General features: G+C 34.9%; 5 protein-coding genes, 1 non-coding gene and 1 pseudogene across 9 annotated transcripts; 4 read left to right on the plus strand and 3 right to left on the minus strand.

The window, feature by feature from the left end:
* The first annotated feature begins 124 nt into the window (after positions 1-124).
* LOC103841359 (CSC1-like protein At3g54510) lies at positions 125-6994 on the plus strand. Of its 2 annotated transcripts, none has more exons than XM_033279347.1 (10): positions 125-3891; positions 3968-4111; positions 4190-4253; positions 4350-4562; positions 4655-4798; positions 5080-5378; positions 5608-5887; positions 5971-6249; positions 6327-6560; positions 6609-6994. In XM_033279347.1, the coding sequence occupies exons 1-10, from the start codon at positions 3602-3604 to the stop codon at positions 6645-6647; spliced, it is 1986 nt and encodes a 661-aa protein (XP_033135238.1). In that variant the 5' UTR covers positions 125-3601; the 3' UTR covers positions 6648-6994. The 2 variants fall into 2 exon arrangements, with proteins under 2 accessions (XP_033135238.1, XP_009116132.1); XM_009117884.3 differs by having other exon boundaries at positions 6637-6994.
* Positions 6995-7015: 21 nt separating this feature from the next.
* On the minus strand, positions 7016-8974 carry LOC103842300. Its single transcript, XM_009118922.2, has 5 exons — positions 8763-8974; positions 8495-8662; positions 7680-7817; positions 7417-7603; positions 7016-7345 (listed from the first exon to the last, which is right to left on the minus strand). The coding sequence occupies exons 1-5, from the start codon at positions 8937-8939 to the stop codon at positions 7101-7103; spliced, it is 915 nt and encodes a 304-aa protein (XP_009117170.1). The 5' UTR covers positions 8940-8974; the 3' UTR covers positions 7016-7100.
* LOC103842301 lies at positions 8120-13344 on the minus strand (annotated as a pseudogene).
* On the plus strand, positions 10197-10434 carry MIR9563B (microRNA MIR9563b). The gene has a single exon (NR_128628.1). It is a non-coding gene; the product is annotated as a microRNA MIR9563b (primary transcript).
* Positions 13345-14503: 1159 nt separating the features above from the next.
* LOC103841360 (ATP-dependent RNA helicase DEAH12, chloroplastic) lies at positions 14504-16494 on the minus strand. 2 transcript variants are annotated; one of them, XM_009117885.3, is made up of 3 exons: positions 15952-16494; positions 15108-15871; positions 14504-15020 (listed from the first exon to the last, which is right to left on the minus strand). In XM_009117885.3, the coding sequence occupies exons 1-3, from the start codon at positions 16285-16287 to the stop codon at positions 14936-14938; spliced, it is 1185 nt and encodes a 394-aa protein (XP_009116133.2). In that variant the 5' UTR covers positions 16288-16494; the 3' UTR covers positions 14504-14935. The 2 variants fall into 2 exon arrangements, with proteins under 2 accessions (XP_009116133.2, XP_033135038.1); XM_033279147.1 differs by having other exon boundaries at positions 14504-15871.
* Positions 16495-16719: 225 nt separating this feature from the next.
* LOC103841361 (ABC transporter F family member 4) lies at positions 16720-19711 on the plus strand. 2 transcript variants are annotated; one of them, XM_009117887.3, is made up of 2 exons: positions 16720-16933; positions 17274-19711. In XM_009117887.3, the coding sequence occupies exon 2, from the start codon at positions 17283-17285 to the stop codon at positions 19437-19439; it is 2157 nt and encodes a 718-aa protein (XP_009116135.1). In that variant the 5' UTR covers positions 16720-16933; positions 17274-17282; the 3' UTR covers positions 19440-19711. The 2 variants fall into 2 exon arrangements, with proteins under 2 accessions (XP_009116135.1, XP_009116134.1); XM_009117886.3 differs by having other exon boundaries at positions 16770-16933; positions 17261-19711.
* Positions 19712-20380: 669 nt separating this feature from the next.
* LOC103841363 (histone H2A variant 1) lies at positions 20381-21574 on the plus strand. The gene is made up of 3 exons (XM_009117888.3): positions 20381-20557; positions 20661-20808; positions 21075-21574. The coding sequence occupies exons 2-3, from the start codon at positions 20695-20697 to the stop codon at positions 21369-21371; spliced, it is 411 nt and encodes a 136-aa protein (XP_009116136.1). The 5' UTR covers positions 20381-20557; positions 20661-20694; the 3' UTR covers positions 21372-21574.
* The last annotated feature ends 2751 nt before the right edge of the window (positions 21575-24325 follow it).

A 24325-nucleotide genomic window follows, 5' to 3' on the forward strand; every position in this document is an offset into this window, starting at 1 on the left:
TCGAATGAAACGTTTTTGGAGAAGCCCACCAGACGAGATGTTAAATGGGCCAGTCAGATTTATATAGAAAGCCTCTCTATCTATGATGGTTTCGAATGAGGAAACATGGTTCACATGGAAGTACGTGTAATTAAAAGAGGTTCACGACAAGAAGAAAAAAACATCTAATTACAAGAACAAGAGCATAACATGAAAGAGGAGTTTGTTCGAAGAGATGCTGAGAGATGTTTGTCTACTCTGCTGAATTCCTCAAGCTCTCCTCTCTAACACTGCAACCTAAACTTTGATTGACAACAAAGGCAAAACCTGTAACATCGGTTACCAATGAATCCATTTGAACTCTATGAATGTATATAATATGGGGAACATAATACACAGTAAGGAATGGTTTACCATTCTAGATTTCACTGCTTTCTTTTGTTTCCTTGGGATGATTCAACAACCCTCTCACCAACAGTACTACTGGATCCAGAGTTAGGTTCATTCCCTAGAGCAAGTGAACCTGCAGGCATCTCCTCTCCTGCTTTCTGCTTATTTATGTGACTCTCTCATCTGCTGCATTTAGGAAACTTCCCTTTGTCTTCAGTTCCCATCTTCGAAGAAGCTGGCGATTCTCGTCCTTCCATATGCTTTGCCGCCAACATATCAAGCGGCCTATGAAAGAGAAAATGAGCCACAGTTCTGTCTGTGGGATTGATCACTGTTTTTGTGTCTAGCATCCCACCATATATGTAAGAACAAAAAACGAAGAGTTAGCTCTGTAAACCACAATACCACATACTGATCTTGATGATGAAATTTGTCTAAAACGTAATCACGTAACAAATAATTATGACGGCACATAAAAGAGCGTTAATGCATATGCTTGCAGCTTCCAGATGGTTCTTGCTGCGGAAAATGATTCATTTTAGAAGAAGAGACGTGGGCTAATGCAGATAAATCATTTCTCCTAGCACACACCCATCAATCTTAGTTCTATATAAGCTATGAATTGTGTCATAAATTAACAAAACTATATGCATGTTGCACCGATCTAGGTACACAACATTTATATACCATATTGATTAGTATGCATCACCTATATCTGGATTTTTCTTTAGGAATAGCACTCCTGGTCATCCTGGCTAGTCTTATCACTAGTGTGATGTCTCTGACCTGCGTTATTAGCCAACCGGAATAAGCTATCTCGTATACAAGTCTTTGTTCCTATATCTAACTGCAGGTCAATATAAAGTAGTTAATCCCAACATAAAGGTCACCTACAAGGCTACAATATATTGTAGTATTATAGAGCTTCATCTTTTTATAACATAACAACCAACCAACCATTTGAGTACCTTTGCTACAACATCTCGAAGCCGATAAAAAACTGAGAATTCTGATGAATTATCAACAGCAGCAGAAAAGTTGCCAGAATCACCTAGTTCGAGAGATGAATTAGGATCAAAGGAAGGAATTAACCCTTCAAGATTAGCTTTTTCGACAAGTTGGAGTGGATTATCTTGACAACAGTTCTGATAATGTATTGATCTGCTATAGGAACCTGATGGCAAAATTGCTGTTGTTGTCTCTGAATGGCAAGCACTGCCTGCATTTGCTGTCTGCGTCTAAGTTTTTCTAGTTTTTCATGTGGCATCATTGTTGAAGGTCGTGCAGAGGCATCTTTATTAGACATATTTAGACTAAATAAAATTCTTTTATTATTGTAGTTTCCACTACATCAGTTGGTATCAGAATCAGATTTTATGATAATCTACCAAATATTTATCATATTCACCAATCCGAGCAATCAGTTTTAGTTTGTATAACTGAAACTTGAATCTCTCGTAAACATATCATTTCCCAAAACCTGAACCATAGTTAAATTAAGATTGCAATGTATTGCATTAAAATAATGAAATTTAATATTATTCAAACATAATTTTAAAAAAATCTAATGTTTTGAATTTTTTATTTGATAAATAATTTAATTTCTTTCTGTTATTTAAAATTTTTAGGTTGTAACTTTTAATAATTTAGTCTATTTTAGTAGAGTTCTTATTTAAAAATAAAATAAGATCTCAAATTTTATAGTTTCAGATGAGTTTAATTTAACAAAAAAATCATTTCAAATACCTGATTCAATTAAATTATTTAAAAACTTTAAAAATGACTTCAAATTATAAGTTCAAAATGCCCCTTAGATTCATTTCTATTTTTGGCAACCATATACAAGCAATAATTGAGTTAATAAGTTAAAAAGAAGAAAATATAATTTAATGTGTATTAAAAAAATTAAAACACTTAGGGGGTTATTGGAACATGAATTTTTGTGGAATTTGATTATTCTAATAGTTGAAAGAATTTTTCAAGTTAACTAGATTTACATATATTTCATTAATTGTATACAAAATTTTATTGATTATTATTAATTTTTAAAGTAAGAAATTGATAGTGTGGTAAGAGAAAGGGAAAGTGAATTTTTTCAATTATTTTGTTCTCAGCAAATTATGGCAAGAGCCTAGATTTCTGAGTTTTCAAGACTTTTGATAATGACATTTTTTTTGTTACACATCTCAAATAGTTTTGTAGCTTTGTTTATTTATTAACAAATATATATTATGCTATTAGTGGTTGATTAGTAGTTTATGATCTACCAATTTTTATTTTTTGTAATTTATTTTGTTTTAGAGTCATACATGTAAAATTACAGAAAAAAACTGAATTCGTGTTTATCGATTATATTAAAATTTGTGATTTGTATTGTTTCATTATTTAATTTTGTATGTTTTTGTATGTGAGTGTATTTTATTACATAGATTTCAAAAATATTATGTATATATATGATATTTTCAAACTTGAACCTTATGAGTAAAAACAAAGAAATTTTAACATCTCAATAACAATATATTTTAATAAAATTTTAAAATCTTGAAAACTAAAAAAATTCAATAACAAATTGAGTGGAACTTGAAAATCGAATCAGATTTTTAAAATTCATAAACCAATAACAACGAAATCTAAATCTAATTTTTTTGATAATTTTTCTATAATTATTTTACCAATAACCCTTTTAATGTTATGCATCATTTTGTAGTCATTTTAGAACATTTTTATCTCCTTATGTAATGGGGTTTCTACCCAAAAAGTAGTGGATGGGCCCCATCAAACATAAACTACGGTTCCTTCTATATGCAAAATAAAGCATCATTTTTCTTTGTTTCTTGTACTATTTGCGGACTCTACTGACATTTGACAGCCTTTTATTTATTTTATTTTATTTTTTTAATTAGACAAAAAAAAAGAACTCCAATGTTGGGTTTAAGGTTAAAGATGCCCTTACATGATACAAAATTTATGTGTGTTTAGAAAATGAAATATGAATTTAGGGTAAATTTAGTTTAAGTGTGCTAAATTTGTTAGTAAAAAAGTGTGATAAAAGTGGAAAGTGTTTAGTATCTATAAGCGTAATTATCTCTACCTATGCGATATTGGTCGATGGTCAATAAAAATCGAGGCAAAAGCGGCGTGGAGGCATTACGTTACATGCAGAAAGGCCACGTAATGCGACTCTGTTCTGTTCTCACATAGCAGCGAGAGAAGAACAGAGAAAAGACGAGAGATGACGCCAGAGAGCTTGATAGCGTCGGCGTCGATCAACATAGGACTCGCCATCCTCGCACTCTGGCTCTTCTCCGTGCTTAAGAAGCAGCCACGCAACGCCGTCATCTACTACGCTCGCCTCCTCTCCGATCGCCACCGCGCTGAGCTTCCTCTCCACTCTTCCTTCTCCCTCCCTCGCTTCCTTCCTTCCGTCGCTTGGATCCCACGAGCTTTCCGTGTCCCTGAGGACGACATCCTCCGCCGCCATGGCCTCGACGCTCTCGTCCTCATGAGGCTCTTCAAATTCGGGTAAGGATTCAGTTTCAATGAAAACATTGAGAACCCGCATGTAGTGAACATGTTTTGGTCTTGTAATGTTTTGCAGAATCAAATTCTTCATGTTGTGTTCGTTACTTGGAGTAGCACTGCTTCTTCCTGTTGATTATTACAGTGAGTCAGATTTGCCTACGAGAAAGGAGTACTCGATGGATGCTTTCACTATATCAAATATCACTAGAGGTTCTAACAAGTAAGCCTTGTGTCCTTTTCTTGCATCATCTTGGAGTTATTTTCTTAATATTTCTCATTTGTCTTAAAACTATCCTAGGTTGTGGGTGCATTTCTCATGCTTGTGGTTCATATCATTCTATGCGTTGTTTTTGTTGTATAAGGTAAGCTTTCACTCTTGTCTATCTATCATGTCATAATTCTAAACAATCTTATATATATAGAATATATATTGGTATTTACTGGAACTTCTCATATAGGAATACAAAGAGATTCTTGTGAAAAGGCTTCAGCAAATGAGAGAACTAAGTCATCGTGCTGATCAGTTCACTGTTCTTGTCCGGCAAGTTCCAGTCTGCCCTGAGCATAACACTCGTAGCTGCGGTGTTGACCACTTCTTCTCTAAACATCATCCTTTCAGTTATCATTCACATCAGATGTTGTATGATGGGAGAGATATTGAATACCTTTTGGTATGGTTTTACACTATTGGTATCATCTTTTCATATTGTTACACCAGAATGGTTTTTTCTTTTAATGAAGACTTCTCTCCATTTTCATGCAGGGGAAGCAGAAGAAGCTTAAGAAAGAGCTAGAAGAAAATAGAAACACAGATGAACATAAACATATATCAATTTCTGAAGAAAAGTTTCGAGAATTTGCTCATAAGGTTTCCCAACTTCAAAGTGAGGCTATGCTCAGAGAGAAGGTACTTTCATGAGTTCAGAGTTTACTTTTATAGTGGCTTGTGCTCAAAAGTAGACAACTGTGATCCTGAAATTATTATAGTGTCTTGCACGGATCCTGAAGAGTAGTTATATGGCCATAGGAACATCCAAATTAAATAGTCTTAATGAAATTCCAAAACAAAACTATGGTAAGAGACTGCATGGCAGCTCGAGCAAAATAGACTAGTGTGTTAAATTTGGTAACCAACATGTTAAGACACTTGTATAATTCTACTGTATCTTGCTTTTTATGTCCATGAAGGAGTTACCTGTTGCGTTTGTCACCTTCAAATCACGAAGAAGTGCTGCACTGGTAGCTCAAACGCAGCAGCACTCAAACCCTCTAGAACTGATCACTGAAATGGCTCCTGAACCAAGAGATGTGTCATGGAGAAATCTTGCTATCCCTCAACAGATATTGCCTCTCAACAAAATCGGAGTCATCCTTGCAGCAGCGGCACTTACAATTTTCTTTGCTATTCCAGTCACAGCTGTCCAGGGAATAGCAAAGTATGAGAAGCTTAAGAAATGGTTTCCTCCAGCCATGGCTGTTGAATTCATGTAAGCTTTATCTTCTCCGGAGGAGCCAAGCCATATACATTTAGTAAGAACTTTAATAAAAATAAATAAATATTTTGAAGCCTATATTTACCCCATAAAGATCAAGGCCAATGTTTCACTTGGTTGTGTCCAGACCGGCTCTGCTTCTCGTTTGCCATTATTATTCTATATCGTTTTTGTTTCTTGATTTGGAAGTACACTAACAAGGTAGGTTTGTTATATGAAACAGACCAGGGCTCAGCTCGGTTGTGACGGGGTACCTCCCAAGCGCAATACTCAAAGGTTTCATGTACATTGTCCCCTATGCTATGCTTGGAATGGCTTATCTCGGTGGTTCTATCTCCAAGAGCAAAGAGGAGATAAAAGCTTGCAATATGGTCTTTTATTTTCTAATGGGGAATGTTTTCTTCTTGAGTGTCATATCTGGTTCATTACTAGATGAAATTGGTGAATACTTCACTCATCCTAGAGACATTCCTAGTCACCTTGCTGCTGCCGTTTCAGCCCAGGTAAAAGCCCTTACGTGCTCTACAAGAATATGACTTGCTTTGTAACTTCATTTTCTTGTTTCTTACTTGCTTTTGTATTACAGGGAGAATTTTTTATGACATACATCTTAACTGATGGGCTGTCTGGATTCTCTTTGGAGATTCTTCAACTGGGGCTGATAACATTTGATATCATAAGATCATGCACTTATGGAAGAGCAAAAGAGAACAACACTTATCTCTTTTCGTTTCCATATTTTAGGGTTATCCCCACAGTGTCCTTATCGATATTGATTGGTATGATATATGCTGTGGTAGCACCATTGATGCTCCCTTTCCTAGTTGGCTATTTTTGCCTTGGATACATTGTCTACTTCAACCAGGTCTAGCTTTTCTTAAAACCCTTTTAAGATCTTAGCTTGGCATTATATAACTGTTTTCATTTTGAACTTTTCCTCAGATGGAAGATGTGTACGAGATGACATATGATACTTGTGGTTGCTTCTGGCCAATCATTCATCACTATATCTTTGTATCAATTATACTTATGCAAGTCACCATGGTGGGCCTCTTTGGGCTAAAGTCAAAGCCATCTGCAGCTATAGCTACTGTACCTCTCATATTGATCACTATAGCTTACAACGAGTACTGCAAGATCCGCTTCCTCCCATCATTTAAACATTTCCCAATACAGGTATTTAAATGATATAGTATGGATAAGCATACTGGTTAAAAAAATTAGAAAGAATCTATGTTGTTGCTTGGTGTAGACGGCAGGTGAAATAGATGAAGTAGATGAAAAGAACGGGGAGATTGAAGCACATTATGTTGATGCTGCAAAAGCTTATAACCGGCATCAACCTTGTTTAGAGCGTGTAAGCTTAGCGGAATCACCAAGGAACTTGAACCAACCGTTGCTTGGGACAGACTCCATTTGAAAAGCGAAAAGGTGATGAATTGGTTTGAAACTTTTGTCTTCTTAGTATTATAAATAGATGATGGATGGGATGTTGTGGGGTTTTTAAGCTTATCCACGTACGTCCTCATGTGTTGCACTTATATAATGGTTACAAGTACATAGAGGGATGAAGAATGGTGAATGTTATTTTGTGAATGGTTTAGAATGAAGACGCGTAAACACTATCCAAACACAAGCAAACTTTTGGGTTATTATTGTCAGATGAATAAACAGAAAACGTACATGTTTATCAATATAGAGGAGCTATGTTTTGATTTATTGGTATATCGTCCTCCGAATCTGACGTTTATCATCATCTATGAATTGGGCATGAAGTTTACTACAAACATCTTTATGTATTTTCCTCAACTCGAGGATAGACTTCTTTTGTTCGTCACATTTCCTCCATATCCATTCACTTTTTTTGTCTAGATGCTTCATATGTTCCTCGTAGCCATTACCAATCACTCTCTCTCTCTCTCTGTCTTTTTCAAGCTTTTTAATTGCCTTTGTCAGAATCTGTTGGAAAAACAAAGATTATTTCGCTGATTAATTTAAAAAAATTAAAGAGTAAAAATGGCGGACAAGATATTGATTTTGATTACTTTTATAGAAATTGTCAAACTGTCCTGAGTTGTTGGGTTCTCAATAAGTTCACCATTGGCAGTAACTTTATCCCTCAATTTCACTGTGTCTTTAAATCTCCTGAGCAGGTCATGTACTCCTTTGCTGCTGCTACTTTTTGGAATTTTGCTTTGATAGTGACTGAAATGATTGATCTGTAAAGTGGTAAAGGTATAAAGGTCAATTTCGTGATATAAAGGAGGACTATTATTTAAGTACCAGTTGAATCACCTCCCAGTTTCTTTTTCGAAACAGGTCATTGTTTTCCAGATGTTTATCTAGTTGTTGATTTGGTGTTTCTCCTATCTGGTGTAGTATCCTCTTTTCTTGGGCCAAGCTTTTACAACCATGCAGCAAGAATTGCTTGCACTAAACCGGCACCCAAACACATGAAATATTTATGAGAAATACCTCAAATAGCATTTTGTTTTGTAGCACACCTCAAATAGCATTAAAACAATATTTTATTATAAAAAAATATCATACAAAAGAAAAGTTTCAAGAAATAATATTTATTAAAAGTTAAAACTTTTGTTATATAATATTTGAGTTTAGGATTTAGCGGTTAAAATTTAGGGTTTATTATTGTTTAGGGTTTAGAAGCTAGAGCAATTTGATTATCTTTCTTGTAAAATTAGTGCTATTTTATATTTTTAGTGTTATCTTTTGACAATTTTTTAAAATGTATTATTTTCAAGATTTGACCAATTTTATATTATATTATTTCCATACTTGACGGAACAAGAGTAGGAAGGTGTCTATTTTTTTTTTAATCTTTTTCTTTATTTTTAGAGCATGATTAACCCCGGTCTCTTAGTCGGGTTCTCAACTCATGATTTGACACTTTTTTTTTTCATTTTTCGGCTAAGAAACAACTCTTATATCTCTTATTTAAGAGACGGTTCTTAGCTTTTCTTAGTTAAGCTAGAATTGTCTATCCGAAGCTAAAAACCCCAGTTAAGAGATTGAAGTTAATCATGTTCTAAGTAACCTTGTTTTTACAATAATAAAACAAAAAATGATATTAAATGGTTATGAGGACTTACATAATCAGGGTTTTCTGTTTTTCTTTGCGTTTCTTCTGCTTTATATAGTTTTTCAAGATCATTCTGCAGTAGCTCTCGCAGATCTTTGTAGTATCCGATAAGGAATCCAGCTTGGCTACTGCGATAACTAGAATGTCCTTCTTTTATGTAGAAGCTATGCCAGTTTGACTGGCTCAAAAATATCATTATCTTGTTGTATAACTCATCTTTTGAGCTTAGTAAAAACAGTACAAGTAATCAGAATTTTGTTATATTTGTAGAGGCTTACTCGGGTTTCTTTGTAGTTCTTGTAGGTGTGTTGATAATCTCTCTCGAGCTTTTTCATTAGCTTCTCGGCTTCGGAAACTGACATATGCATAACTGGGTCTGATGCATTATAGTTGCTTCCCGTGCCAATAGAGTTGGATATATTGTTGATATCGTTGAGCAGAGTAGAAGCTTCCATGTCACTCAATTCCACAATTTCTCTTAAGTATTTGTTATGAAAGCATTGCTCTTTCTATGTCCTTATATGAAGAGAAAAAAATATAATAGCTTGAATGAAGTAACCTATCACAAATGATTATCAAAGCTCGTGCACCCCACGGCAAGGAAGTCAAATGACTCTCCCTGAAGAAACCTTATACACATTTTTTTGTTTAATACTAATACTTTAGACATAGTGTCTTTATTTTTAAAATAAAAATTATTGGAAATAAATATCTCCTTGTCCCTTGACTTTGAGGCATAAAATACAGAAATGTTTAGCATAGAATTTCAGTGTAATAATGATTATAAGAGAGACGTAGTCATTAGTTTGACCAAATTCAAAAATAAATGTTTGGCATGATACTGAATATCAATGTGATGATGATATGAGCGATGCAACGAAAAATGTTGAAAATTACTGGAGACTGATTTGGTTGCTTAGATTAGTGAAGAAATATTGTCAAATACATCTGATAAGCAGAGGTGCATCATAGAATGAATAATAGCTACGATTTACAACATGATAGCTTGTTCTTCTTCTACTCCTTGAATATTTCTTATAGCATGTCATTAAAGTCTTAACTCAAAGTATATCTCAGAGGTTCCCCTTTAAGCAAACTTTTCTCTGTGAACTGTATTGTTGTGCCTCGACCTGAAACGACATTTGGCTTGGCATTAAATCTAACTCTGTTTTCGATTTCCTCACATGGAAGATGTGTACGAGATGACATATGATACTTGCGGTCGATTCTGGCCAATCATTCATCACTTTATCTTCGTCTCAATCATTCTTATGCAAGGGACCATGGTGGGTCTCTTTGGGCTAAAGTCAAAGCCATCTACAGCAATTGTTACTATACCTCTCATATTGATCACTATAGCTTACAACGAGTACTGCAAGATCCGCTTCCTCCCATCATTCAAACATTTCCCAATACAGTTATTTAAATGATCGATTCTTTGAGAGTTGAGACGATTGAATGAATCAAACTGGTTAATAAATTTAGAAAGAATCTATGTTGTTTCTTGGTGCAGACGGCAGTTGAAATGGACGAATTAGATGAAAAAAAGAACGGAGATTGAAGCTATTATGTTGATGCTGCAACGGCGTATAGTCACTACAAAAAAAGAAGTGTACTGCATCACTTGTTTAAAATATTTGCATTAGTTATAAGTGATACAAGTGAATTTAAATGATGTAAACTCATTTTGTATCAACTTTAAAAATTATATAAATGAATAGGGACCCAAATGAATATTAATTTGAAGAATGGTATTAAGAACATGATTAATGGGGAGTTCTTAAGGTGAGGTTCTTAACAGGATATAAGAACTCGTCTCTTAACTTTTAACTAAAAAAACTAACAACCAACTCTTAAATAAGGTATTTAAGAGCCGGTTTTTAGCTTTTTTAGTTAAAAATTAAGAGATGAATTCTTACATCCCACTAAGAACTCTACCCTAAGAATTCCCCATTAATCATGCTCTAAGGTGCCTTTGAGTGACGAGTTATCACACGCGCACCTCTCTCCTCTTCGATCCCTAACGCGTAGGGTGGAGGCTTTTCCAGATCCGGCATAGCTGGCGTAGTCTTAGAGTTCTCCCACCCCTCCCCTGACAGCATCATAACTTATGTGACGGTGGAGCTGATTTTTAATTAGATTTGTGAATAATTTATATTTTTTAAATTTTTTTTGTTAATTTTTCAGGTTAAAAAGTTTTTTTGAACGATTTCATATATTGGTTATAATCTAAACCAAACCTGACCCAATAATTAATAAAACCCGAATGGAACTTATGAGTATATTACAGAGAAAATCCGAAGTTCAAATCAATCGAACCGAAACCGACGTGCCAGAACGCCCATGATGCCTAGTCTCTTTCCCTATTTCTTTTTCAAGCTTTTTAATTGCCTTTGTCAGCATCTGTTGGAAACACACATATTTTAAAGGAAGTAGACAGTGAAAAACAGAAAGTCTCTTAAGAGTAAAAATGGGGAACAAGGCCTTGATTTTGATTACTTTTATAGAAATTGTCAAACCGCCCCGAGTTGTTGGGTTGTCACCGTTGGCTGTAGCTTTATCCTTCAAATTCTCTGTGTCTTTGAATCTCCTCAGCAGATCATGTATTCATTTGCTGCTGCTACTACTACTACTTTTTTGGAATTTTGCAGTGATAGTGACTGAACTTGATGATCGGTAAAATGGTAGAGTAAGTATAAAGACCAATTTTGTGTGATATATATAAACGAAGACTATTATTAAAGTACCAGTTGAATCACCTCCCAGTAATCTCTTAAAATCAGGTCATTGTTTTCCAGATGTTGTTGTTTCAAAATCTTTTAAAAAGTTTTGGCTATGTCTTCTTGTTGCAGCGTCGACCTTTATAATATAGTTGGAAGCAAACATATATATGATCTAACCTATCTCTAATTTATCTGATAGGTAATCAGCTGGTCATCGACAACTAGTAGGCCATTATGCTATGAATTAAGCTTTGGAAAAACAAAACGAATTAAACTTAATTAAGCTCGTAAAAACTTTACCTAGATTTTGTATTAATCGTATAGAGCTTTCGAGTTATGATACACGAAACACGAATCCTTTCGATCTGGATTAATTAAATAGAAAACCCTAATTTGACGGCTATCTTCAGCCGCAAGCCAGCTCTAGGTTTGCAAATTAGATAATAATTAATATGATTGATAGCTATGCAACTAAAGCTTGGAAAGAAACAATTTTTTACTTTAACTTTTTATTACTCATTCGTCTTTTTTTTTTTTGAATTCATAGCTTATTAGATGGGTGACGAGAGTGCCCCTCCCATGAAGGGGAAGCCGAGTGGGAAAGATACTTCTAAAGAACCCAAAAGGGAGAAGCTTTCAGTCTCTGCGATTCTTCCTCCTTCTGACGAGGAACACTGGAACAGAGACAGGCGGCAGCAAGGAGAAGGCTGACGAGGGAGCAAAGCATGTTGATGTGTCTGCGACTAATAAGGAACAGACGAAGCAGAGATGAAAGAGAGAGCAGCTCTACAGAGGGAGGCTTTGAAGGACGACCATGAATGGATGGGATGTTGTGGGATTTTTAAGCTTCTCTACAAGCAAACTCTTGGGGTGTTATTATTTGTCAGATGAATAAACAGAAAACATAAATGTTAGCTATATTTTGATTTATGGATTTATCTTTCCTCCAAATCTCAAGTTTATATCATCTATGACAATAGTACAAGCTTACTACAACCCATCTTCATGTATTTTTATTCAACCCAACGATGGGTTGTAGTAAGCTTGTACTATTGCCCGCATATCCATTCACATTTTTTTCTCTAGATGCTTGATCTTTTCCTCGTAACCATTATCAATCATCGTATCTCTCCCTGTTTCTTTTCCGAGCTTGTTTATTACTTTTATTCAACCCAACGATATACTAATTTTTTTTTTTTACTTTGATAGAAGTTTTTAAACTGTCCTGACTTGTTTGGTTGTCAACAAGTTCACCACTGGCAGTAGCTTTGTTCCTCGACTTCTCTGTGTCTTTAAGGCTCCTCAGCAGATCATGTATTCCTTTGCTGCTGCTACTTTTTGGAACTATATACCTTGAGTGTAGCTGAACTGAATGATTTGTAAGATTTCAAAGTAAGTAAAAATGTCAATCTTGTGATATAAACGAAGACTATTAAAAAGGTAAACAGTTGTAGCACCTCCCAGTTTCTTTGTTTGAGATAAATTCTTTTTTGACTCATGTCGTTGTTTTCCCGGGGTTGTTGTTACTGTTGTTGTTCCTTCTGCTGCTGTTGTGTTTCACCTACCTGGTGTAGTATCCTCTTTTCTTGGGCCAAGCTTTTACAACCATGCAGCAAGAATTGCTTGCACTATAGTGAACCCAAACACATGAAAGATATATAAAATTATTTCCATAGTTAACAGAAAAGTTATCGTTTGATCATGAAAGGATGAAGGCTGATTCTTCTCTTTTTATTTATCTCAAGTACTATTGTTTATACAATGAGAAAACAAAAATGATGACTTACATATATAATCAGGCTTTTATGTTCTTCTTTGTATTGCTTCTGTATTATTTATTTTTTCATAATCACTCTGCAGTTTCTCTTGCAGATTCTTGTAGTATATGATACAGTTTCCAGCTTGGCGACTGCGATAATTAGAGTGCCTTCCTTTAATGTAGGAGCTATACCTGTTTGACTGTCCAAATTTTTTTCATTATCTTGTTGTATATAGCTCACCTTTTAAAAACATCACAAGTGATAATAATTATGTTATATTTGAAGATGCTTACTCGGGCTTCTAGGTAATTCTCGTAGGTGTGTTGATAATCTCTCTCCAGCTTTTTCAGCAGCTTCTCGGCTTGGGAAACTGACATATCAGTTATCACATATGCACAACTGGGTCTGCGCAGGGTGACACCTTGTCACGGTAATGCTCCCCTAAACCCTCTTCATTGTATTTGCCTCCAGTGCCAATAGAGTTGGATATATTGTTGATATCATGCATTGAGCAGAATAGAAGCTTCCATGTCACTGAATTCAAGAATCCCAAGATTTCTCTTATGTTATTGTTGAAGCATTGCTCTTTATGTGTTCTTTATATGAAAAGAAAAATCATATAGATTGAATGAAGCAACCTATCATAATTGATTTATCCAAACTCGTGCACCCCATGCCAAGGAAGTCAATGGCTCCTCCCTGAGACCCTGAAGAAACCTTCTACATATTCTTTTGTTTAATAATATTTTAGGCATCTTTCTCTGCTCTCTAGCGGTAAGATGATGTCCTTCTATGGATCAGCCAGATGTGCTATATACATTACATACTTTTTTCACAAACACATACACATAAAAGTCAACAATGTAAAGAGTTTAATACTACACTAAAATTTCTATAAATTAATAATGTTGGGACTACACCAAAACTATAGCTTTTTATTAATTTATAGAGATATTAATTTATAATATCGAACTAAAAACTCAATTTGAGACTATAAAATTATAGAGCAATTGTTAATAATAGCACATTTTGAATTTTATGTCTCAAAAATGACACTAGAAAGAGAAAGTCACAAAAATAACATTCATTAAAAGGGTAAAATATCCCTAATATCCTTGGATTAAAATTAAATAAACAAACAAAAATAAATAAAATAAAAATTAAAAAAATAAAAAAAAATTTATATAGTTTCAGATTATATGTTTTCAGATTCGAAATTTTTCTAATTTTTTTTTTCAAATTTTTTTTTTCGATTTTTTTTTTTATTTTTTTTTCAAATTTTCTTTTTATAATTTAAAAATACTTTTTGTTTTTAAAATTTTTATCTTTTATTTTAGTATTTATTTTTTATAAAATTTTAAACCCTAATTCCAAAACCCCACCCCTTAACTCTAAACCCTAAGGTTTGGATTAATTAACCCAAGGGGTATAAGTGTATATTTACCTCTTTAATGAAACCTATTTTTGTGAATTTGAGCATTGAGTGCTACTTTGAGAACAAAAACTTGGTTTGGTGCTACTCTAGTCTTTTTCTCAAAATTATATTATTTTATAGAGATTTTTAGTGTATATTAATTTATAGAGTATTAATTTAAAGAAGTTATACTATAGTTAGTATTCTGTGTTTCTATTCTGTATTTTTTTCTTTATTTAACTTCAAATATTGATTTTTTTTCTCATTTTAATATGTAAAGCATATTAATATATGGAAATGAATGATCAACAAAATGTCCATATATCACAGATCGTTTTCGTATTAGATTTCATTTGCATTAGATTCTTCTTGTACATGGAATTTGAAGAGAGAAAGCAAGTGTCGAATATGCATCACAGACATGTTCGGGAATACAGAAGCTCAGACACACACTAGCATATCGTTAATAGGAAACGTACTATTTGGAATGGTCGATATAGTCTTTTTATTTGAAGAGAAGATTGGCATATCAGGCCCTTCAGCACGTTAGAAGCCTAGTCTTGTGGGCTGCAGTTGCATGACATTTTCTTCCTTGTACACGCAGCCCCACATGCGTAACAGAACTTGTGGTTGCAATGTCTGTGAGAAAATAAAAAAAAAACACAGATAATTAGAGTCGAAGACAAATAATATAAAATCAGTCTCAATAACAAATGTCCAAAATACCTGCAGCTAATGCGTTGGCACCCGCCATTTTTTTGAACGACGGTGGTACACTGGGGACACTTCATCCATCCCTCTGTCTTCACTAAAGACTCGAAAAGCGCAGCGTCAGATGTCAGGTAAGACTGGGACTTCTTGAACTCATCGCACGTCTTCTTGTAGTGCCATGGAACATGGCACTTTTTGCAGAAACACAAGCCGCACTCGACGCACGTGCGTGCTACTGACTTTTGCCGAGGATCAATGGAGAAGCCGAGTGGGAGGTCGCGGTCGGACATCAAAAAGTTACAACAAGGCTTGGGACAGTAGACTCTGTCTAAAACGGGGATGGCCTTCTCCTTCTTGCGGTGGATGATAAGATTAAGAGCATCATCTTCAACAATACCTCTACAATCCTCTAGCACAAGTTCTTTCTCGCAACCCGGGTAAGGGCAGAGTAGGGTGTCTCCTCGTGCTAGTTGGGATGAGACACAGTCCCTTATGCACGTAAAGCAGATGCGGTGGAAGCAACCGCTCCTCACCTCAAGTTTGTGACGAGGTGAAACGTGTGCATAGCAGGCTGGACAAGTCTCATACTCATTGTCACCTTCACGCCATGTGGTTTGGGAAGCAATGGCATCTCTTGCGAGCTTAATGAGAGAAGAATTGATGTCTGTGCGCAGAGGGAGTGCCTGGCAAGACGTGAATCTTGCCTGAAGAGGAGCCACTTGCTTCAAAAGTTTTGCTACGACAATGGACTCGTTCGGTGGTGCAGCTTTACCTGTTATCTGTCAGACACAACACATACGTAACTTGTGAAAGGATACTACTGAATAAAAGAAGAAAAAAAAAAAGACGTGAGACTTACGTAATCCAAGATGATGGAATCGTCGTCACAGAAGAATTGGATGCTTTTAACACCAAGTTTCAACGCCCAACTCATCCCTTGAATTATGGCAGCCAATTCCGTAGCTTCAGGGTGCGCAGCCAGGACTCGGTGGTTTCTCAGAGCTTTGTTGGTCTCCAATTTCTTCGAGTTATCGTTGGAGTCACAGAGAGACAGGCCTGATCCACCGACCAGCTTCGTATCATCCTTAATAAACTCTTCACTCACCAAACTCTTGGAATATAACCGATAGGTTGAAGATTCTCCCAGCGAAACAAGACCAAGCTTCTGCCTCGCCAATTCCAATTCATTATCCATCGTAACTTCTGCTATGCAATTTATAAATCTGATTTGACGCGAAATCAAAACCCGAATTTAAGCGTGAATCAAAAGCTCAGACCAAAGATGCAGCAAGATCGGAGGAAAACCCTAAAAGTGTTCTTAATTAATTATATTGAATTTTTATTTTATTTAGTAAATAATAATATGCATTAATAATATTACAAAATCTATATTTGAAAAAAAAAAGATATTTGATTGAAATCAATAAATATTGAAATCGTATCAAAAGATTGCAATTCTAGCTCGGTTATAAATTAATAGTATGTTCAGAACCGAAGAACTCGAGTTTTGAACCCAACGAAACCAGAGATTTTGACCTTTTAATATGTCATCTCGGTTCGGTTCGGTTTGGTTCAGTATTTTTCCTACGATTGAAATTTTGTGCGGGTCCGGTTAAGGATTGTGTTATGTGAATTTGGGCCGAAGGGTTACGAAAACCCAATCTCTTCGATTTTACTTATAATTGTGATTCTTCTTCTTCGTCATCTTCGATACCTCAAGAGCAATCTTCAATTACTCCTGCGCCGCGTTCTCTCTCAAAAAAAATCTCTCGATCGATTTCCTCCACACCGAGTTCCGTTATTTTCCATATTCAACCTTCCTACACCTTCACATCTCTCAGGTTTGTCTCCAAATCTCAAGCTAAATTAATTTAAGATTGGTAGCTCTTATTTCTCTATTTAACAGCTCGTAGATTTTGTATAATCATATATATAGATTTCGATTTCTCGAGTTATGATATTAGGTAAACGAAACCCAGTAGTAATCGAATCCTTTTCGATCTGGATTAAGTAGAAAACCCTAATTTGAGAGCTATGTTCAGAATCAGCTCTAGGTTTTGCAAAATTAGCTTGTTAGATAATATGATTGATAGATTTGTAACTAAACCCAGTAAAAAAATCCAATTTTTACATGATTTTTATTATTCATAGGCTTTTTTTATTTTATGTCTTTGTGTGCAGAGGCTTTAGATGGGTAAGAAGAAGTCAGACGAGAGTGCCCCTCCCGCGAAGGGGAAGCCAAGTGGGAAAGATTCTTCTAAAGAACCCAAAAAGGAGAAGCTTTCTGTCTCTGCGATGCTTGCAAGCATGGATCAGAAAGAGGATAAACCCAAGAAAGGCTCTTCTTCATCCAGAGCCAGGCCTGCTCCTAAGAAGGATTCTCCCTACGGTGACATGGACCTTCCTTCTTCTGAGGACGAAGACGAAGGAGATTCTGATGAGGAGCAGAGACAGGCTGAAGCGAGGAGGAAGCTGAAGAGCGAACAGAGGCATCTCGATATCTCAGTGACTGATAAGGAGCAGAAGAAGCGAGAGATGAAGGAGAGAGCGGCTCTTCAGGCTATAGAGCTTGCGAAGAGGGAGGCTTTGAGGGATGACCATGATGCGTTCACTGTTGTTATTGGAAGCAAGACTTCTGTGCTTGAAGGGGAAGACACTGCTGATGCGAATGTTAAGGACATCACGATTGAGTCTTTTTCAGTCTCTGCTAGGGGTAAGGAGCTTTTGAAGAATGCTTCTGTTAAGATATCGCATGGGAAGAGGTATGGATTGGTTGGGCCTAATGGAATGGGGAAGTCTACTTTGTTGAAGCTTTTGGCGTGGAGGAAGATTCCAGTTCCGAAGAATATTGATGTTCTTCTTGTTGAGCAAGAGGTGGTTGGTGATGACAAGAGTGCTTTGCTAGCAGTTGTTTCCGCCAATGAGGAGTTGGTTAAGCTGCGGGAAGAAGCTGCAGCTCTTCAGAACTCGTCTTGTGACAACGAAGATGATGATGATGATTCTGGTGAGAAGCTTGCTGAGTTGTATGAGAGGCTACAGATATTAGGGTCAGATGCTGCTGAAGCACAGGCGTCCAAGATTCTCGCTGGGTTGGGTTTCACAAAAGAGATGCAAGTGCGTCCGACCAAGTCATTCAGTGGTGGATGGAGGATGAGAATTTCGTTAGCTAGAGCTCTCTTTGTGCAACCTACTCTTCTGTTGTTAGATGAGCCCACCAACCATCTTGACCTGAGAGCTGTTCTCTGGCTAGAGGAGTATCTCTGTCGCTGGAAGAAGACGTTGGTTGTTGTTTCGCACGACCGGGACTTCCTCAACACTGTCTGCACGGATATAATTCACTTGCATGACCAGAATCTCCACTTCTACCGTGGTAACTTCGACGGTTTCGAAACTGGATATGAGCAGAGACGCAAGGAGATGAACAAGAAGTTTGAGATTTACGATAAACAGGTGAAAGCAGCTAAGAGATCTGGAAACCGTGCTCAACAGGAGAAGGTGAAGGACAAGGCTAAGTTTACTGCAGCGAAAGAAGCGTCCAAGAGTAAGGGAAAAGGTAAGGCGGTGGATGAGGATGGACCAGCACCTGAAGCTCCGAGAAAATGGAGAGATTATAGCGTTGAGTTTCATTTCCCAGAACCAACCGAGCTCACTCCTCCTCTTCTGCAGTTGATTGAGGTTAGCTTCTGCTACCCGAACAGGCCAGACTTCAGGCTCTCAGATGTTGATGTGGGTATCGATATGGGTACAAGGGTCGCTATAGTTGGGCCTAACGGAGCTGGAAAGTCCACTCTTTTGAACCTTCTTGCTGGAGATTTAGTTCCGAGCGAAGGTGAAGTGAGGAGAAGCCAAAAGCTGAGGATTGGCAGATACTCTCAGCACTTTGTTGACCTGTTAACAATGGGGGAAACGCCAGTTCAGTATCTTCTTCGCCTTCATCCTGACCAAGAGGGGTTTAGCAAACAAGAGGCTGTGCGTGCTAAGCTAGGCAAGTTTGGGCTACCGAGTCACAACCACTTGACTCCGATTGCGAAACTGTCCGGTGGGCAAAAAGCTAGAGTTGTGTTTACTTCAATCTCAATGTCGAAGCCACACATATTGCTTCTCGACGAGCCTACGAATCACTTAGACATGCAGAGCATAGATGCGTTGGCTGATGCGCTAGAGGAGTTCAGTGGAGGAGTTGTGCTGGTGAGTCACGACTCGAGACTCATATCACGTGTCTGTGAGGATGATGAGAAGAGTCAGATTTGGGTTGTGGAAGACGGAACTGTGTCTTTCTTCGATGGCACGTTTGAAGAGTACAAGGAAGATCTCCAAAGAGAGATCAGAGCAGAGGTTGATGAGTGATGATGGTCTTGTTTGTGTTGTTTGCTTCTAAAGGTAAAACTGAAAAGCTCCTTTTATATTCATAGACTTGAAAAGTTTTGGACTACAGTTTATTTTTAGACATTGTGTGTGTTTTATATACGTTAATGGCATGCAACCATATACGTTTTCCCCATGTTACATAGCCGAGTGTAGTATTATGTTTTTTGGGGGAAGCAAGGAGAACATGTCTTTCGTTTTTAATTTCATGAGTGTGTTTCATTGAGCATAATAAACAACAAGAGTTCCCTTAATTTTGTTGTCTAAAAGTTAATATCGTCTCTTAATTAATAGCCTCTATTCTCTGTTACGTGTTTTGAGTTTGTCTGTTGTTGATGGTGGGATGAAACTAGATGGTTAGAGTCAACTAGATTAAAATGTACCAAGATTTTATTCATACGTCTTGAATTAAAAATTGATGGTCTTCGTAATTTAACAATTTTAAAATGTGTAGTCTCATTAGTAATTCAAGTTGTAACCTGAAGATATCATCAAAGCTGATTATTAGAGTCAAATATATTGATCCTTCTAACAACTTATTCATCATAACGCAAAATCACAGAGTTTTATCTACATGAATCTTTTAAAACTTACTCTTGAGGAGAATACCATACTGAATTACAGAATCAACATTCTTAATATATATAAGTAGTCACATAACTTCATCTTTCTTCAAGATATAATTTTCAATACAAAATGCACATGCAGATGAGAGAGTGAAGACTAAAGCCAACAAAAACATATATTCCGTACCGTTGCTGCTGATTATATCATGTGTTTATGGTTTCTGCTTCTTGGTAGCTATTTAACATTGGAATGTTTTGGATAATTTTAAATTATAAAGCGCATTAGAAAGTTTGCTAAGAAATAGAGGGTATAATAGCAAACTGTGAAAAACTTCTTAAAAAAAAAAGAAGATCCAACCAAAAACTTTAACCGCCATGTCAAAAAAGTTCCCTCCCAAAAACTTTAAAATATTTTAAAAACTCCCACCAAACTTCCAATTTTAAAACTCTCATCCCATTCACTTCTACCAGATTTCGTTTATTACTCTCCTCACACTCTTTCTCTCTCCGTCTCTCCATCTCATCGTCTCTCAGGTACTCTTTATCTCTCCCATTGACCAAACTCTTCAGATCTGTTGCTCTTCGGTGTAGTCTTCTTAAATATTTTCTAACTCTATAGATCTTGTTTTGGTTTTAGATCTGGAAGTGAGCAGCATCAATTGCCAGCGAACATGGCAGGCAAAGGAGGTAAAGGTCTCATCGCTACAAAAACCATGGCTGGTAACAAGGACAAAGACAAGGACAAGAAGAAACCCATCACTCGCTCTGCTCGTGCTGGTATCCAGGTACCTCTCCCTTCAAACCCTAGCTTCTTGAAGGATGTTTAAAGTTGACATCTTTATGTTTGATTACTGATGGGTCAGCTCTAATATGTGTTTAAAGTGTTTGGTCTACATTGTTATACGACTTCTGATTATAAAGTCAGAAGCTTTATTTCATTTGTATGTCGGGTTATGATATTTAATGTTATGTATAGATCGGTCTTGTAATGTGGAGCCTTTCTTGTATGAAACCTTACTTGGATACTGTTTCTCTTTGTGGTTCGTTTTAGTTTCCGGTGGGTCGGATCCATAGGCAACTCAAGACGAGAGTTTCAGCACACGGAAGGGTCGGTGCCACTGCTGCTGTCTACACGGCTTCGATCCTCGAGTACTTAACTGCGGAGGTTCTTGAGTTAGCTGGAAACGCGAGCAAAGATCTGAAAGTGAAGAGGATCACTCCTAGGCATTTGCAGCTGGCTATCAGAGGAGATGAGGAGCTTGACACGCTCATCAAAGGAACTATTGCTGGAGGTGGTGTGATTCCTCACATCCACAAGTCTCTCATCAACAAGGCCATCAAGGAGTGATTTTGTTTTCTTAGGCAGTGTGGTTATGTGGTCTGCTAATTAGTAGCTTATGGTGTTAATGTTTGTGTTTGTTTAGTCTTGGACTGCTTTTCTTTCTCGTAGTTTCTCTGTCAGTGTGTTGGAACTCTTCTGGACATCCTCAGATGTACATTAGTTAATCTGAACGCTTAGGCTTCTCGTTTGAGTTAATATTGTTTTTGTTGCTAAACAACCGAAGGAGATAACCCAATTTGAGAACTGATTGTTAGTCTAGGCGCTTAAATTTAAGATACAACTAATTAGCCATGCATATAGGCCCATATAAACCAACCACAATCCATCAAAACTATAAGTAATAAAGATGTTATAGGCCCATATAAAATTGCTGGTTCAGATTCAAGATATATGTAGTGTGTATCTCAGATACCTTCGTCATTGTCTAACTACCGGTGTTTTGATACCCGACCTGGACCCACGATTGAATCGGTAAATCCGGTGAACCAGAAAAAATCCGGTTTGTATTCTGTGAAAAACCTAATATTTAGAAACCTGCAAAAATCAAGTAAAATCTGGAACCCGATACCGGTTGAACCATTGGTCGAATCAATAAATAACTTTTACTTCTTTTTAAAATAAATTTTTATTATGTTTTTAGATTATGTTTTATATTCTAAGTTTTCAATTAAAAAGTTAGGTGCTGACAGAAAAAAAATTAAATTTTCCTTTTTCAATTTATATTTGTGAAGAAGTTAGGTTTTCCTTTTTCAGTTTATATTTGTGATTTTTAGATTTTGATGAAGATTTCACTATGCCACCTGAAGAAAATGAAATGAACGATGATAGAGAGAACCAAAATTAGTTGATGTGATTTGATGTTAGTTTATTTCTATTATTGACAATTTATTATAATGATCTTTTATTTTTGGTTTATTTTGTGTTTGAAGTTTAATTTTTTATTCACATTAGAAAATTATTTATAAATTTTATGTCTTGAGTTTTTTTTAGATATCATAACTTTTACTTTGTTAGAAAAAAATTTAAATAGTCTAAACTATTTTTTGATATTTTGTATGTCAAATGTAAATAAAAATATAAAAACTAAAGTTAAATATTTTCTAAATGTTTTTAAACATAAAATATATACATATCCAAATTATTTTTTAATTTTTTAAAAAATATTTAGAAAATATTAAACTTTAGTTTCTATATTTTTATTTACATAGCTGATATATTATTATATAATAAAATTTATTTATTTATTAACTTGCGGTTCACCGCGGTCGATCATACATTAACGTTGGTGTATGTATACACCTTTTATTTATACATAGCCTTCAACGTGTATACATACATTAACGTTGGTGTCAATGAATTTTTAGGAGTCAAATTGAAGATTTGATGTTAATATTCTAGTTTTTGGAGATCATGAAGATTGACCCACATCGATATTGTGGAAACATGAATATCAAGAAATATTTGGAAAACTCAAATGATCAAAAAGATATGGAAAAGATCCACAGGAATATATCTCCCTATATATTAAAAGAGAAGTCACTTTAGTGACATTTGGTGACGTGTCACTCATAGATAAAGTTTCAAAAAAATTGTTATAATTTGATTGGTCGATTGATTTAAATTTTTATTTATTTAAATTAGATTTAAAAATTTAAGGTAAGTCTATAAACATTTAACATCACTTAACATATAAAATAAAGAATATTACAAATAACAATTTATAGCAACTAAATCTCGAAATTATAGAAAGATTAAAAATGTTATATTTATTACTTTTAATATTTATAAACTATAAAGTATAATGAACGGATTTTTATATAAGATAATTATAATAGTTTTATGCTCTACTTGATGAATTGTATTCGAATATAATTAAATAATAACTATTTTAAATATTACAAAATCCAAAAATGTTTATTAATATGATTTTTAAATTATTTATCATTGTTTACAGAATAAATTTACAGAATTTTAAAATTATTTATATAATATTATAAATTATTTATAAAAATATAAATCCTACTATATATTGATTGAGAAGTCACATAAGTGATTTTTTATTACGTGTTGATCATAAATGAACTCTTCAAATTGTTATAATTTGATTAAACGATGATTTTTATTTTTTTATTATAATTATATCTAAAAGGAAAGGATAATTCAATTACCACTTTCCAAATAATCTACAAAATATTAGAAATAATTATTTATGGTAACTAATGGTTGAAACTATGAAAGAGTAATAATGCGATCAATTTTTTTATATATTTATAAATTACATAAAATAATAAACAAAAGTCTTTATTTGAATTGATATAATGATTTTATATTCGTATAGAAATAATTATATTTGTATATAAAGTATCATAATAACTATTAATGTCTAATAATTCAATGCATGCTTTATAAATCATTTATAAAATTATAAATATATTTATAAAAATCAGACGTTTTAAATTATTATAAGAGGTTCTAAGTCATTTATAGAAGCTTATACATTAATTTATAAAATGTATTCTGAAAATTTATCCTCCTATTACAATATTTAGATTTTTTTTTTATTTTAATGGTAAAATTCCTCAACTATGTTTACTTAATGTAGAAACCCCTAAACTAAAGATTTACTGGTAGTAATAATAATTATGGCCTATTAGAGTTTAATTCATTAAATAAAGTTAATCTTAGGATTTTTTTTGTTAAATACTTAGTTTGGGGGTTTTTACCCAAAACAAACTTAGTTGAGGGGTTTTAACGTTAAAATTCCTTATTCTTTCCTTATTATCTATTATTTAAATCCTTATCGTGGGATTTGTTTTATCAAAAACCAGTTGCAATCAACTGACGAGATATATTATTTCTAATATCATGCATTTAATATTTATATATATATATAGCAAGATTTGAGTTACCAAAATTATGTATATATTATAAACAGAATATCTTTAAAATTTATTAGAAGA

Source organism: Brassica rapa, chromosome A09, assembly GCF_000309985.2.
Source record: "Brassica rapa cultivar Chiifu-401-42 chromosome A09, CAAS_Brap_v3.01, whole genome shotgun sequence".
Lineage (NCBI taxonomy): Eukaryota > Viridiplantae > Streptophyta > Magnoliopsida > Brassicales > Brassicaceae > Brassica > Brassica rapa.